Consider the following 16,109-nt stretch of genomic DNA (forward strand, 5'->3'; position numbering starts at 1 on the left):
AATTTTAATTCTTGATAAACATTCCAATTTGCAGTTGGAGAATAACAACCGGTTTTTATTGGCGCATAAAACGCCCAATAGAATTGTTTCTTTCGGCATAATTTAGTCAATAGTTGAGAGAGGTTTTCCGAAGAAAATGTGGCCTAAAATTCTGGCAATTTTTGCGGTCGTTGGCGGTTTTCGGAGTGTCTTTGCCAGGGATCTACGTAAGTATTATTCAACGTCACTTTATTTGAAAAAGTATACAAAGTTTATTGGAATTTTTCTCCATATTCTAAAAGAGTCGGAATTTTCGTGCAAGGGAATGCAAATTTGCAGTTTTATTTAAAAATTATTTACCTATAAAAAACCAGAAAATTTGCCTCTGCTTGGCAAATCACCATCACAAAAATATTTTTTTGCTCTAGACTCGTTGCGGGTGTATGGACTTAATAGAACTTTAGCAATTCTGAAAATTTGTAGAACCGAGAGCTGAAGAACGTATTGAAACTGATGATTTTTTCGCGTTTGGGTTTAGGTTACCGAAAAACTTGCCAGTTTCATTTTCAGGAATTGATAATCGTCGTGGTGAACAAAATATTCCTGACGTTTCGCCAGCAGGAGTGGCTTGCATCTTCAGTGGTGGCTTGCTGCAAAGCAAACCATCTTTCAAAACCGATTTCGTGTATGACCGCAAAAGCCAAACTCTGTGGAAGAATGTAATGGTATTAATTGGGGCCCTATTTTATAAAAGAATGTACAATAAATCTCCACTCACCTTGATTATTATTTATTTATAAACTTTAACCTTGTTATTCAACCGTCAGTAGAGCCAAGTCGTGTAATTTAAAAGAAAGCGATCGTTTCACTTACGTAATATCATTTACCATTAATTAAGACTTAGGACTCGGCATTTTAATTGCCATTTTTCCTAAAACTCAACTGGAAATTTTGTAAAGGAAAACTTATATTTAGCCGTTATTTCATTTTGCATTGTAACAAAATATCCTTTATAAAATGCCCTTAGGGTTTTGAAATTTATATTTAAGTGAGCAAAATTACTTCGAGTTTTCTGCTATCGAAAAACCAAAATTCGCTCATATTTCGTGGGCATTTTTAAGGATATACCAACGAAATCAAAATAAGCAAAACAAACTACAAAAGTGGACGCAAGCGATGCGCGATTAAGTGGCTTCTTCAAGATAAATTATGATATTGTTATAAACGAAACTAATAATCTTTCTAAATATGTAATTTACTATTCGAAATAATTCAATGTAGTTTCAATCTATCGCTGAAATTCTTGGAATATAAGTTTCTTGGAAAAATTACACAAACATTTAAAACAATTTAACATCAGTTACTTTAAAAATTATCTACAAAAATAATGTACTTAAACCATCGTTAAATAAATATCTCTATTAGATCAGTTTATGAACGCGCAAAAAGTTTTTGTTTATAATCGTATAAGTTTTTATATTTTTTTGTATTGCTTCGTTGGTTTTCTAGTAATTTGTAATACAAATAATAATTAAAAATTTAATTTGTAAGAGTTTTAGCATTACAATTAATCAAAATATCTCTGAACCAAATAGAAACTCGACTAGACCCTATGAGTTTACTTTGCCTCAAATATCTCCATTTCTCTTGAATCACTCTGTATTCTAAGAAATGTTCTCATTTTGACTTTATTTCACGTGATCGCATAAATAGTTTGTTTCTACATCCCCCCTTTTGTGTTCACAATAAGCGTGTTTTTTTCAGCAAAATTCATCCAAGTATGCAAAAGAAACGATCCAAACTTGGAACAGTGTGTGATTAAAAATGTGGAAATTCTGCGGCCAATGATGAAGCGAGGCATTCCGGAATTGTTTGTTCCTTCAATGAACCCTCTGGAGATTCCTGAAGCTTCTTTAAGTGGCAGCCAATCGTTTCAAGCCAGTTTTAAAAATATACAAGTAGGTTTTTCCGAATTACTTACTTTCGATTATTTGCGCGTCTATCGATGGTTGAATGATTAATGGTTGATCAACTTAATCGTTATTTAACGATGATTGAACTCAAAGTGTAGAAAAACAATTAACTAACAAGAGCATTTGAATAACAGAACAATCACATTCTGCACATTTTTACCGAGCTTTAAAGTCTCAAAACAAAAATATCCTAACCAAAATCATTCTGAACAGGAATATGGAAGAATTATCTAGAATAAGTGGTTACAAAACGGGAAAAATTACCCACTCAATTTTTTGAAAGGATTGCATCATTGCAACTATTACAGGAAGTATTTTCGGTTTGAAAGTGCTAATAAGTGTTAAGAAGCACGTAAAACTTGTTCATGAATATTATCTGGCCATAAAAGATAATTGAATGTTAAATAAACTGCGTGTAAATCTCCCGAGTTCAAGAGCAAAGTTTTTTACTTTCTGCTATTGAATGTTGATGTTTAAAAAAGTGTTTTTCAGCTATATGGTGCCGACCAGTTTAAACTAGAATCTTTCGAGACTGACTTCAAAACATACCACATTAAAGTGAAACTCTCATTTCCATCATTACGAATAAAATCCCTTTACAACATCAAAGGACGAATTCTAATCCTGAATCTGGATGGGCACGGGCCTGCTGATGGCAATTACAGTGAGTAACCGCGATTAAAAAAAATATTGATTAAATTTCTCATTTAATTCTTAGCAAATGTTCGTACAAGCCTTAGCCTCAAAGGTGAACAATTCCAGAAGAACAACAAGGAGTATGTGAAATGGCACAAAGAAGACATCGACATTTCGATCGGGAAGATCAACTTGTATTTTGAGCAAATCTTCGGCAGCAATGAAGAACTGAACGATCAAACGAACCGAGTGATTAACGAGAACATTGATCAACTGATCGAAGAACTGCAGCCAGTTATCCAGAAAATTGTTAGCGAATTTGTTTTTTCGCTTATTAATCGACTGTTTGCCAAGTATTCGATGGATGAACTGTTTCCGCTTTCGTAGATAATGTTAGACAATTTAGACCGATACAAGAATATTTTTCTGAATTTGTTGACTGTTTTTTTTTATCGAAACTCATCAGAACATGTGTTTGGCTAAAATTGAGACTTACATTAATTATAATATAGTAAACAGTATTTTCGAAAATTACAAGCTCACATAAGAAGATCTTTTATGGGCTGAGAAAGAGTGCAGTTGACTGGAAACATTAATTTTGAAACCAAAATTTACATTATGTTACCAAAAATCAAGATTCAGGAAGTTTTTTGAAAAACTTCCTGAATCTTAGCTTGAAAGATGTTGTTGTTCAAATTCGATTGTTCAAAAACCAGAGTGCAGTTGACTGGAAACATCAATTTTGAGACCAACATTTAAAAATCTACCAAAAATCAAGATTCCGGGGGATTTACATGAAACTTTTTGCATGTTCAGCTCAAGGCGTTTCGAATAGTGGGAGAAATTTTCAACTTGCTGCTTGGATTAGTTTGAAAGATGCAATTTGTTAAAGGCGCACCAACACTTACAAAGCTACCGACAATTAAACTTAAGTGCGTTTTTTATGCAACGTCTTTCTTTCGTCAGAGGATCATAAAGTTAATTGCCATGGACCAAAATTTCTGAGTAAAGGTTTCAAGATATAAGTTTATTATAAGTTTAATATAAAGCATTATTTCTGTAAAGCGCAATCCATTGTCTAATACTTTTTGAAAAAATTGTTCCTTAATGAATTTTTTAGACATAAATTCAAATTTTACATGCGCATATTTAAGGTGCGTTAAGATATTTGATGTTCTAGAAGATTCACTTCCCAGAAGCTCCATTTGGTCCTCTATTTAGTGCGGAATAAATGAGCTCTCAAGCTCAATCTGATCCTGAGAAATGAGCCAAAAGGTGGGGAAATGCGTGAAATGTTGGCCTGAATTGGTATTTAAATATCTGATATTGCAATTTTGCTTCTTGTGCGAAAACTGTCGGCATTTCTTCACTTGCGTAAGTGAAGAAATGTGTACGTTTCTCCTCTCTCGAAATCGGGCTTCTAAATCTATCACCAATGATAAAAAGCGGACTCCTAAAACCGCGCAAAACTTGGAGGTTTAAAAAGACTGTTTCTTTTTCTGTGAACCCCAAACAACGCCTTGCTGAGGCACAATTAAACCTTAAAACTAAAATAATCCTTAAATAAAATGATTTGTAATTATATTTATTTTTGTTATCTGATTGGTTTAGTCAATTACTTTTTTACTAGTTTCCATTTTTGTTTACATGACACGTGAAAAATTGGAGAAAAGAAAGCCATTTTCAATAGCCTTTAATAGCCTTGTTCGGACACTGTTACGTAACACCTTTACAACTCAGATCTTACGAAACTCCGTTAATTGCATTGATCGTTTGACTATCGTAATACTGTAGAGATTATGTGATATTTACAAGAATACGCAATTACCTAAAGTGATAACTACGATGGACACTTTCAGATAATTTGGCTCCTCAACCTGGTCTTACGAAGGATATTTGCAGTTGTAACATTAAAACGCTAGTAATAATGGAAAAATTTAAGAACTTCAATAAAAAATGAGACTGAAGCAAAAAAACTATTGCTGTTTAAGACTCAGATGCAACTTAGTACAAAAAATCAAGTTTGGAGCTTCTAAATACAGTTGATAAGGAAAATATCGAGCAAAATTTACTACATACATACTACCTCAAGCTAACTAAACTTGCATTATTTTCCTCTCGAGAAAGCGAGGAATGCAAAAAACTCAATGAGCAGCATACTGGAAGCTTCAGGTCTCAAAAAATCGAAATTTTTGGTTCATTTTGAGCGATTTTTGACCACCTTATATATGCATATTACGGAGCTTCTTAGACCGTAAACAGTCCATTAAACTGGAAAAACAGGGAAATAAAATTTCAAATTTTGGTCGAAATTTTTCCAAGGGTGGAGGTCGATGTTTGCAAAAAATATTAAGTTTCTCAAAATGTCTCGTATTTCACCATTTTCATCTCGAGGAAACGACGAATGCAACAAGCCCATAGAAAACCCAGCTGGAAGCTTCGTATCCGAAAAAACGACATTTTTGGTTCATTTTACGCGATTTTTGAGCGCTCTCGATCTTAAATACTCTTGAAAATATACAAAACAGAAAAGTTAAAAAAACTTGTAAATATAAAATACTTTCAGAAGCTCATTCAATTTGAAAATACTAAAAACGATAATGCATTCTAAAAATAAAGCTATATTCACACAAATACACAAATTGAATGAATAAGAAAAACAAAGAATCGTTTTTCAGCTTTTTGAAATGAGCTTAAAATGGCAGTTTTTACTACTGGTTTTGTATTGTTTTTTGTTAATCTTATTGGAGTGAAGCATGCAATAAAGACGGATTATATAAATCAATAAGAAAATAATTCAAACCTTCGAACCAAGACTAAGAAAAAAATTGCTCAAAACTATGACATTCATTAATTATTTTGTGAATGATAGGGAAATTATGGAATAATTAGTTATTGAGAAAAGACAACAGTAACTTTGTCAAATAATAATAAGGAAGAGTATCAATATTATTTAAAATATGTGTTAACTTAATAATTTTCATGTGCTAAAACGATGACAATTATCTGAACTTCAAATTTATGCTTGGGGCACATTTGTGAAAATAGAAGCAAATAATTGCCCAATTTATCAGTTTGTCGAAATGAGTTTTTACTTTACCTTTCGCGCTGGTAGCTTTGCTCAAACCAACGATTTTTAGTTCGTAAGTGCAGCTTTGGAAAAACAACGAATAAAAACGCGATTAAACCAATCAATACTGAAAGGAAATTTAAAGAAAATCTCGGAATTGGAAAAAATGCAGCATGTGCCTTCTATTAATCTTAATATTCCAAGAACGAATCTGAGCTAAAGGTGCCCCCAGCAGAGTTGTGAAACCGATAATGATAGACGTTCATCTGGCTGAATGTTATTTGATTTAAATAATTATTTTTTAACACAACAACACACACAACTTTCCATTTGTATCATTGGCGTAATGGCAGAAATCGTTTGATGCCTACCAGGTTTATTTCAATTTTCGGTTAGTTGTCGGAGAGTCTTTTTCAGATAGCCAAGTTAGGGAGCAAAACATTCGAATATAACAATTCTACATACTATTAAACTTACTTAGCAATTGAGATTAACGTTCAATTATTCATTTGACTACTTCAATTAGCATCCTTGGATAGGAACAAATTTCGTTTTTCCCACCTTAGTGCACGTCCATTCAATCGCCAATAAAGCAAATCCCGAAGGCGCACAAGTATCGCGTCTTATTCAAATCTCAAGTTACCACCAGTCCAATAAAGTGAGTAATTATTGAAATACGATTTACCATACGAGTTATTCTTGTTTATGCGAAAAGAGTGGCCAGTTGAAGATCAGTTGACTAAGTAGATTTGAAGACACAAAAGTTTCCTTAACACCACAATGGGCTTTCGAGTTGTCGCGCTGATTCTATTTGTGTGCATTAGTTGGAGTAATGGAGAAGAGCATACTCTGCGTAAGTTGAATCACATTTTATATATTTTATTGTTTCTGCGGAAATTTAGTGTCGCAAACATTCGTTTGATCATTTAGAATCATTTACGCACATTTCAATTGCAGTTATTTACATAAGGTAATTGCTTTGTAGCGTCGTACATTAAACCTTGCAATAGAACCGACCCGAATATCCACAAGTGCGTAGAAGAGAACATTGAGATCTTGAAACCCCATCTAAAGGAAGGAATTCCCGATTTGTTCATTCCATCGCTGGATCCACTGTTGATACCGCCAACTTGTGTTAATGAGGAGGATCAAGTCAAAGTTATTTTCACGGTAGGAAGCAAAATGAAATAAGATTTTTAATGAATGAAATGTATAGGTAAAAATTGACTCAACATGACAAATTTCCTGTTCAAAAATTGGTGTTGCAAACAAACCCAGTCGTTGAAACTGGAGAGTTTTTCCTTCCTCTTGATGGTTCGCACGCAAGAATGGCTTGCATCTTTAAATTTAAAAGCCCGAAAAACTTTTCGCTTTTAAGCACTGACCGCCACCTTTTTGCACTGGATAATGGACTTATTTCAGGATATCCACATCTTCCATGCGGATAAGTTCCAATTGGATCAATTTGACCTTGATTTGGATCTTCATAAAGTCAATCTCAGCATTACATTTCCTCATCTACGGATCAAGTCCACTTACAATGTTAATGGAAAATTCTGGATCGTCACCTTTGATGAACAAGGACCTGCTGATGGAAACTACAGTAAGAATACGACTTTACACAAACAGACAGAATAATGAAAAATTAATGTTGAAATTGAAAGAAACGTGTTTTAGAAGCAGTTTTTCGAGCTTGAAAGTTCTCTGAAATGGAATCAAAGCTGCAGTTTTGGTGCATTCATACTTCGAATTTACTGTGTTTTTTCAATACTTTGATTTTCTGCTATTTAGCTCCGTTTTTGTTGAGTCGGGGAACTTAAGAAAACTTCAGCCAGCGAATACATCTTCTAAGGCTGAACTTCAAACACTTACAATACTTTTTGGTATAGTAAATTGCTTCTCGTTTTCCCTTTTTGTATATTTTTATAGTTGTTTTAATCGATTTACTAATCAGTTATTTAATTTTCGGTTTTGAGTGAAACTATCGAGCTTAAACCATTAACATGCAACTAACATATTCATCTAAAGGGAAATTATATGTTTATTTTCAATTCGATTTCGACAGAATCTTGTAAAGTAGAGATTTTTATATGCTCCAACTTTAAAGTTTTTTAATTTTGTACATTCTGTATGCTGAACTGTTTTAAAATTAAACTGTAAAACTGAGGTGTGATTTTGAAGAAGCATAATAACTGTACATAAAAAAATTGGGTCAACGAATTTTGTTGAAAAAACATTTTAAAATTTGTATAAACAACTTTGTATGTTTTTAGCCAATTGCCAAGTCCACCTCGGCCTGAAAGGAACGCCATTCACCAAAAACCACAAAGAGTACCTGAGATGGGAAAAAGAAACAATTTCGCTGGAAGTGGAAGATTCGCATGTGGTTCTTGAAAAGTTATTTGGAAATCACACCGACATCAACGACAAAACCAATAAAGTGATCAATGAGAATATTGAGGTGATAATCAATGATTTACAGCCGGTTATTCAAAGAGTCGTGAGTGACTTTATCTTCGGCGTTGTTAACAAACTGTTCGAAAATTATTCCGTTAAAGAACTCTTTGCAGATTAATTACGCGTTATCAAACTAGTTAAGTTTTTAGTGTTTTAGGATACTTTTTGTATGTGTGATTTATTTCAGGTTTTGTTAATAAAATTTTTGGAAATTCGGTTTTGTTCTACCGGCTAAGTGGCTTCGTTCCTTTGTACCAAAAAGGTCTCGCCCTTGATGAACATGTTAAATGTTCATATAGATAGACTAGAAAAACTGTTTCTAGTTAACTAAAAAATTGTTCCTGAATATTTGTTTAAAAAAATATATACCAGCAATGCAAATTAAAAACCTAAAATACCTTTCGCCTCTTCACTTATCTGGTAACAACAGTTCTTGGTCTCGGTCATGGTCGCTTTATTACGAGGTCAATCGACGGAAAAGAAGCAACACCTTGCGGGCGTCTTCAATTTCTCCATCGTTCCATTACTCGTCAACACTTTTGATAACCAAATACTCTGGTTAGTAAAACAACTAACAGTCGGTTCAGAAAATCAGAGATTTAAGTGGTTTTATTATGTGGTTGGCACCTCCAAGTTACCTTTTTCTGGTTGTAACTGTTCTTGTAGTGTCCTATGTGAAGTCTCAAGACTGTAAGTAACTGTTAATGCTGTTAAATCAATGAGTCACATTTTACTTCTTCATTCTTCAGTAATTATTCATTATGAACATGCATAAAAACGATAAAGTTTTTGTTTTCTGGTGTACATGTGGTGAAAATTCAGCGAAGTGTTTCAATAATTGCAAACGAACTTTCGGGCATCAAATAAAGAAAAATATGATTACTTATATTCCTTCCGGCTTTTCAAGAAGAATATTTTCGACCACATTTTCTTGCACTTTGCACGTGAAACAGATCAGTAAAATACTAAATAGACATAAATAGACATAAAAAAACTAATTTTTTTCCTTGTTTTTAAATTTTCTACTGATTTTATTTGCATCATTATTGTAACACTCTGTACACTGCACTTTCTCAGACCCTCAAGTCTGCTAAAAGAAAGTTGTTAATTCGTCCGCTTACCATTCTAATTATCACGTATTTGTATACATTCATAAAGAGATCCGCGAAAATCTTAATTAAAAATTGTTTTAGAAAGTCAATAATTTGCGCACAAATAAACGAAATAATAAAACTTACATTAGATCAATTTTAAATTTTGAAAATATAAATTCCAAATCAAAATCCTTGGCATATATTTCTAGAAATATATGCCAAGGCTTAAAGTAGCAACAACGCTAGTAGTAAAAATAGAAACTGATGATGGTGGAAAACACCTAAACGTATTTTAATTGATAAATAGACAATAAATAACTGAAGCCCAGGAATTGATTTTGATTTGGAATTGAAACACAGTCAGGAAAGTATGTACAATGAAAAATATAAATTCATCAAAAAATAAAGTCAATAACAAACCCAAAAAACCAATCAAAACCTTGAAAATTATTCAACAAAACTATAAGCAAACCGTAAACTTTAACATAACTGTGCTATTAATAATTCCCATAAAAAAAGTTACTATTTTAATACATTTTCGATAAACCGGTAGCAGAAAGTCATGACCAAAGAACCAATCTGAACCGGTATCGTTTCACCATTATTTTTGGCTCACACTGTTACTGAATGTTTAAGCAGAATTTAAAATATTAAACTTTGATCATCCATGAATCGAAATTTTTCCATTACAGTCTCATTAGAACCAATTTAAATGGGTAAAGGGTAAGTAGGTAATAGTTCGAGAAAAAAACCATTAATATTGCTATAATTGCTCAATTAAATGCCAGACGAAATGGTTAGTAATCGGCCAACAAAAGGTGTTAGAACCTTTATGACATGGTTTTTTTCTCAATTAAAAAAATATTATTTTATCAAACTAACTGGGTCTTTGCGACCATAGAAACCGAAAAGAATCTCCTGCGAAACATGAGGAAGAAATTATTTTCCATGCTGGTCTTAAAGTTGGAAATTCTTACCAGTTTCAAAACAGCTTCGGTTAGAAACTGATGAGTTTTTCGGACTTTTGGGCCGTGGTGAAATTTGCCCAAAAACTGATTCTAGCAGAAAAACTTACCAGATTTAACTGATTTTTTCAGCATTCTACTATTTAAAACAATGTCACATTAACGACCCAAATGTAAATCAATGTCTTAAACAATCCACCAACTACCTGATAGCGAACATGCGTAGAGGCATTCCAGAGCTGGATTTAAACGATCCAGAGCCAGTAATAATCGACGAAATTCAGCTGGCGTTGGGAACCGGTCCAGATGGTTATCGAGCGACCTTTAGAGACATTGAGGCATTTGGAGTTAGCAATTGCACTGTAACTGCTGTGAGGTAACAGGTGAGCCATCCAGAACCCAAACAAACCATGTAAAATTGATACTTTTAGGTCAGATATCGACACAAGCCAATTCCAGTTTACTTTGTACATACCCAGAATAACTGCGCGAGCGAAATATGAGTCAAGTGGTGTCCTCATTTTGGTGAGGGCTTCAGGAGGAGGCAACTATTGGGGCGAATATGGTAAACATTCGAATTCAACCGCAGGAAAAGACGCTAAATTTGGTTTTCAGAGGGCGTTAAAGTGAAGGCTTACCTTAAAGCCACCAAAGTACTTGGAGAGGATGGTCTTACCCACCTCCAGTTGCAACAGATCAAAATGGATTTTAATGTTAAGGATATTAGAATGGGAGTGGATGGAATCCATAATGGAAACAGCGTTTTGCGTACGTTTAGCTCAAGTGCTGTTGAATAATGGCTAATTGTGATGATTTTTTTTTCAGAAGCGGCATTGAATCTCTTTATCAACTCGAACGCCCAAGAACTCCTGAAGGAAATGAAGCCTCACCTGAAAAAGAAGCTGCTGGTGCTGATGAGCGATTTTGTTACCCATATATTCCAAAGCGTGCCCTACAGCCAATTCCTGGTTGAAGACTAAGTTTGTGTAAATTTAATATTTATTTATAGTTGCTTATATACCACTTATTTCAATTGGTTTGTTTATGCGCAACAGTTGATGGAAAAATAACGTGTCTAATTACCTGTAACCCTCGTTTATAAGCAAACAACTGATGAAAATTCAAAATACATATGTAATTATATGTTATTCCAGGAATAAGTAAATTGAAAAAAACTGTGAACAAAAAGACACCGAGAATTTAAATGTGAACCAAAAATGATTTAAAAGATATTTTCAATAATAAAACTAGAAATGTTTTCCTTCATAAATCACTCTCAATTACGTGCATTATGAGACAATCGCATGTGTTTAGCAATTGTTGCAAAACACCATACTTAGAGCGATCTGTTAAAAAATATGGGTCTTTTGTCCCATCCGGAAATGCAGTATTTATGGGTCAGTTATTCGGAAAATCGGAAATTAGAAATTAGCACGTACATTCCATATAAAAATGCATAAAAGCTTTGGATGATTTGTGCTTTGAAAATTGCCGATCGAAGATGGAGTTCCTTAAAATCCTTAAAAGTGTTCTTGTGCTGTGTCTTGTGGGATTTCAATCGGGATTTGGAACGGAATTGCGTATGTATGACTTAATGAACTTTTATTACATAAGTCCAGAGTAAATATGCAATTTTTTATTGAATTCTCCTAGTACCATAGAAGATTAATTAGTCAGAAAATTAACTAAGATGAAACGATTAATAAGGTTAATAAAACATACTGAAAATGGTAGCTATAAGATAGAAAACATAGTTCGATTAACTAGTTGCAAGAAAACACTGTTTTTGCTACCACCAGGACTTTCTGATGATCAGCTGAAATGCTATTTGTTACTAAATCGAAATAAACTTATGTATATTTTAGCTTCGTTTCTTCATGTTTGCAAAAGAACCGACCCCAACTTGAAAAATTGCATGATAGCTTCCGTTGAAGATCTTCGGCCGTATCTCATTACAGGTAGGTATATCTTGAAGAACTGTTCTTCATTATTTTACATGGAAAAACAACGCCCTAAATCTACACAATTGTTGTTCAAAGCTTATAAATAGAGGAGGTGTGAGTAAAGCGGATGTCTGGGGCAAAATAATAAGTGTTTTCAACTTTCATAAAATCTGAATGTTTTTGCATCAGTTCATTAATCCAAAAAAATATTTTTCAGCAATAACTTTCTTTGTTCTTCAAAAGGTTTCGTCAGAAAAACCCCCAGTCAGGAAAAAAGCGAGCTGTAAAATTAAATAAAACCTAAAAACAACCTGAAGAACGTGATTGAAATATCCAACATTTGTTTGAAAAAGCTAATAAACTGTTTGTAGTATAAACATAAACATAACATAATACATAAACAACTCAACGTTGTTTCTTGGTTTCTGTTTAATTTCTTCACAAATTTTGCGGATGAGTTAATTATCGCCAATATGTATTAGGTTTTATTACATGTTTCCTTTGTTGTTTTTCTTTTCTTTTGTGTAAATTCTTACGTATAATTCGTTTTGTGTATACAATTTTTGAGTATTTGAAATTTTTTGTGACAATAAAGCATATTTCGAATTTGAATTCAAATTTCGATGTTCGATTAGCGATGTTTACATGTAATGTCTTTAGCTCAGTTCTTAAGTGAGAGGGAATGTAAACATATCAAACTACACTATTTAATTTTCACTTAAAAAAATTTAATTTACTTTTTAAGTTGCTCGCCTTCAAGTCGTGCGTTTCTCATTTTCCTCCTTGTGTCTATATTTTAAATGTACACATTTTGATTACTGGTTCCTTCATTATCTACTTTTTTATATTCTACGACTCATTCTAGTTTGAGTAAAAGCGCCATTTTATTTACTTTATATTTCCCTAATATATCTTTTATTGATGACTATTTTAAATGCTCCACTTTCAATAAGAATCTTAATCGTTGGAAAAATCTTTTTTGTAAACGAATAACTATTTTAATCTAACTAGTTGTAGCTTAAAACGATTATTTTGCTGCCAAACAATTTGGAATAAATTCATAAAATGCATGCATTCATACTCCAATCGTTGCATGAATTTTTGAAGACGTGTAAAATAGTTCATTTTATTTCCACTTTTTATTTTTTTAGCTTTATTTATACAGAGGTTTTCAATCTCGTTTAGATGCTTTTGCCACTATGAATCAATTTGTTTGTTTTTTCTTCCAGTTTTCATAATTGCTCATGCTGAATTTGTGTACGAGTGGCACTCATGTTGTCATTTTGCTTCTCAATTCTTCACTCATTTTTAGGAGAAGCCTTAAAAAAGGTGCTCCAGTGGAAACTTCTAAAATCAGTGGATTGCCAGAATTAGGGACATTTCGCGTCGTCGTCATATTAAGCTAAACATATTTCCATTGCTTCAGCTTAAAAAAACCCGCTAATTTAACAAGAAAAACAAACAAGAAACATAATTAATTATCTCCCTTATTGCGGGAAATATTAATGGAAAACCTGGGAATTTCCAGGGGTTCCTGAATATAACATTCCCAGTTTGGAGCCGCTGATAATGACTGATTTCTTTGCTGATGAAGCAGCAGGAATGAAAATTATTGTTTCCAATGTGAGCGCTTGGGGTTGTACGGATTTCTTCGTTCGTGGACTTGAGTAAGAGCAAAACCTCCCTTTGGCTCCGGATTTCCAAAAAAGTTTTTCAGGGTAAATTTGGATACGCTTCAATTTATCGTGGACGTGGACATTCCAAAGCTACGAATAGAAGCCCACTATCATGTGGATGGGAAACTATTGATGGTCGTGGTTCGTGGGGATGGAAACATGGAAACTAACGTTAGTAAGTGCCATTATTATGCAAGTGGAAACGACATTTTCATGGGATTTAAATTGCCATCGCCACGTTCAAAATTGATTTGCATTATTAACAAATTTGTATTTACAGCGAGGATGCGTGACATAAGCCTATGGTCAGTTATTTAATGGCAATATAATTAAAGTGTTGTTGAGCAACTGGGAATTCGGTAGACCAGAATGCAGATTTATCAATAATTAACACGTTATTATAGAAATTGACATCCTGGCTAAATAAGGCGTTGTTTATAGCTGGAAAATCAACGCAAATAATATGATTTTATTACTTTTCCCAGCTGAGGTTAGTGCCAGAGCGGTTTTCCAAGGAAAATTGAACGAAAGGGGTGGCAAGGAATACATGACCTACAATGATGTTAAATTGAAAGTCCATGTTGGCGGAGGCTCGGTGAAGTTGGAGAATTTATTCAATGGAGACAAGGTTTTGCGTAAGTTGAACAGTAACGTTCATGGAGATCTTCAATGATTTTCACTTGGACTTTGAAACAGTCAATTATTTTGTCACTGTGTAAATGCTAGTAATGAAATAATGTATTTAATAGGCGCTTAACTAAATTATTAAATATTAGTGATTAGGAATGTCCAATCAATTTCCTTGCAAAAAATTGCCGACAGTTTATCAAACCATTTGCTTTAGTTTTTAACGATCTTACATTACATTTTTGCATTTTAGTAAGCATGATCAACGATGTGGTGAACAGGAATCTGGACATCTTCCTTAAGGAACTGATGCCCGTCATAGAAAAAGCCTTATCTTCAGTTTTTATGGAAGCTGGAAACGCCATTGTGAATTCATATCCTTACGACGAACTTTTTCCGCAATAATAATCAAAACTTGTAGTTTTTTTTAGGAAATTTCGATTTTAGACTCACTATCGCTGTGATTTTGAGCAAAATCTTGGCTGCAAAAATGTAGACTCGAATGCACTGATCTCTGATGAAGAGTGATTGTAATAACGACACTGTTTATTTAAATGACCTTTTCAAACTGTTTATGTTCATCTAAGTTAATTGATTAAGCTTTTTGGGAGGAAGGATAGATAATTAAGAAAAACCCATAAAAATATAATGCATATGAACGAGATATTGTGTAAACTTATCAATTAAATTGTGTAATATGACATATGTGATAATTTTCACCATTACCTAAGGCAATAAACAGTAAATTTTATATCATCTATATTTTAATTGCAGTTAACTGGACAACCTCAATGCAAATCTAACTATAAAATACATAATTTTCGTCAAATTGAAATCGACCGATTTTTAAAGCAAATGTTTGCATTGAGAAAAAACATCATTTAAAAGTACCTACGAATTATGAATAAATTTAGCCACTTCATGTGCATATAAATCAAAAAAAATATGGAAATRATTAAGCAAGGCTTGAGACTAAGTTTTTTGGGCTTTTAGATTCGAACTTTTAAATTCGGCACAACGGCCTCAAGCCTAAAAATTAACCAGTTTCAAACAAAGAAAGGCTTATTATGGAGTATTTCAMATAAAATACAAGGAGTGTGAAAGTCGCYCAAAAGATCGAAASATTTAGGGGGTGATTCTACATGAAAAATTAGTGTCTGAAGTTCATCTAGGAATTTTTCGAAATCTCAGACGTAAGCAGGCAGGAATTTATATTTTTGAATGATTTTTGATAAATATTTTATTTGCTTGCGCATAATTTCGTACACTTCCTGCCAGTGTTGCTCAACATGAATAGTCAAAATTTAACATTCACCCTTTAAGCTCTGTCTATGCTTGTATATTTTTTCAAAGAAAATGAGAAGCTTTATTAGATAAGTTTTTTGGTGTTGATCTCGCCTTAACAAAGGAAGATTTTCCCTTTCAAGATCAAACAGATTAATAGCAAAAAACGTTTTATAAAGAACCAATGCATGAAAAAACCCGCCATATTTTCAGCACATCTTGAATACTTCAAAATCAAGATTTACGCATGTTTAGTGAAACGTATGCAACATTTATCAATAAAAAAATTAATGAATCATTAGCATTTATTAGAACGAGGAGTAAATAAATTAACATAAATACCCACAAGTAGTTTAGCTTGGTTCAAATGTGTTTTTCTCCACAAAATTATGTCTTTCCACAGCT

At 33.1% G+C, this 16,109-nt stretch overlaps 4 protein-coding genes across 5 annotated transcripts in view; all 4 read left to right on the forward strand.

Annotated features, from left to right (window-relative positions):
* Positions 1 to 11,395, forward strand: part of LOC109537330 (protein takeout) — a 13,422-nt gene extending 2,027 nt beyond the window's left edge. The window contains exons 1-5 of one of the 2 annotated variants that reach the window (XM_048665160.1): positions 8,723 to 8,805; positions 10,307 to 10,550; positions 10,606 to 10,739; positions 10,790 to 10,942; positions 11,000 to 11,395. In XM_048665160.1, coding sequence (XP_048521117.1) covers positions 8,730 to 8,805; positions 10,307 to 10,550; positions 10,606 to 10,739; positions 10,790 to 10,942; positions 11,000 to 11,154 — 762 coding nt within the window. In that variant the 5' untranslated portion in view covers positions 8,723 to 8,729 and the 3' untranslated portion in view covers positions 11,155 to 11,395. Of the gene's footprint in view, positions 1 to 8,722; positions 8,806 to 10,306; positions 10,551 to 10,605; positions 10,740 to 10,789; positions 10,943 to 10,999 lie in introns of those variants that run through there. The other variant, XM_019903992.2, reaches the window with a different exon arrangement.
* LOC125502378 lies at positions 17 to 3,019 on the forward strand. The gene is made up of 4 exons (XM_048665161.1): positions 17 to 206; positions 1,744 to 1,937; positions 2,445 to 2,616; positions 2,671 to 3,019. Exons 1-4 carry the CDS (start codon positions 137 to 139, stop codon positions 2,973 to 2,975), a joined length of 741 nt encoding a protein of 246 aa, XP_048521118.1. The 5' UTR covers positions 17 to 136; the 3' UTR covers positions 2,976 to 3,019.
* LOC125503955 lies at positions 6,036 to 8,330 on the forward strand. Its single transcript, XM_048665163.1, has 4 exons — positions 6,036 to 6,511; positions 6,644 to 6,828; positions 7,081 to 7,261; positions 7,932 to 8,330. Exons 1-4 carry the CDS (start codon positions 6,439 to 6,441, stop codon positions 8,231 to 8,233), a joined length of 741 nt encoding a protein of 246 aa, XP_048521120.1. The 5' UTR covers positions 6,036 to 6,438; the 3' UTR covers positions 8,234 to 8,330.
* A 146-nt stretch (positions 11,396 to 11,541) lies between the features above and the next one.
* Positions 11,542 to 15,171, forward strand: LOC109537270. The gene is made up of 6 exons (XM_019903896.2): positions 11,542 to 11,754; positions 12,040 to 12,132; positions 13,646 to 13,784; positions 13,835 to 13,968; positions 14,279 to 14,428; positions 14,674 to 15,171. The coding sequence occupies exons 1-6, from the start codon at positions 11,676 to 11,678 to the stop codon at positions 14,823 to 14,825; spliced, it is 747 nt and encodes a 248-aa protein (XP_019759455.2). The 5' UTR covers positions 11,542 to 11,675; the 3' UTR covers positions 14,826 to 15,171.
* The last annotated feature ends 938 nt before the right edge of the window (positions 15,172 to 16,109 follow it).

Source organism: Dendroctonus ponderosae, unplaced genomic scaffold (assembly GCF_020466585.1).
Source record: "Dendroctonus ponderosae isolate FM_Combo_2020 unplaced genomic scaffold, Dpon_F_20191213v2 Dpon_F_20191213_3, whole genome shotgun sequence".
NCBI classification, from domain to species: Eukaryota; Metazoa; Arthropoda; class Insecta; order Coleoptera; family Curculionidae; genus Dendroctonus; species Dendroctonus ponderosae.

Bases quoted from the DNA above. Each gene is read 5' to 3' on its own strand.
- LOC109537270 (XM_019903896.2), top strand. From the start codon at position 11,676: ATGGAGTTCCTTAAAATCCTTAAAAGTGTTCTTGTGCTGTGTCTTGTG. The intron at 13,969-14,278 runs GTAAGTGCCATT...TACTTTTCCCAG, and splicing joins AAACATGGAAACTAACGTTA to CTGAGGTTAGTGCCAGAGCG. The intron at 14,429-14,673 runs GTAAGTTGAACA...TTTGCATTTTAG, and splicing joins CAATGGAGACAAGGTTTTGC to TAAGCATGATCAACGATGTG.
- LOC125503955 (XM_048665163.1), top strand. From the start codon at position 6,439: ATGGGCTTTCGAGTTGTCGCGCTGATTCTATTTGTGTGCATTAGTTGG. The intron at 6,829-7,080 runs GTAGGAAGCAAA...GACTTATTTCAG, and splicing joins AAGTCAAAGTTATTTTCACG to GATATCCACATCTTCCATGC. The intron at 7,262-7,931 runs GTAAGAATACGA...GTATGTTTTTAG, and splicing joins ACCTGCTGATGGAAACTACA to CCAATTGCCAAGTCCACCTC.
- LOC125502378 (XM_048665161.1), top strand. From the start codon at position 137: ATGTGGCCTAAAATTCTGGCAATTTTTGCGGTCGTTGGCGGTTTTCGG. The intron at 1,938-2,444 runs GTAGGTTTTTCC...AGTGTTTTTCAG, and splicing joins CCAGTTTTAAAAATATACAA to CTATATGGTGCCGACCAGTT. The intron at 2,617-2,670 runs GTGAGTAACCGC...TTTAATTCTTAG, and splicing joins GCCTGCTGATGGCAATTACA to CAAATGTTCGTACAAGCCTT.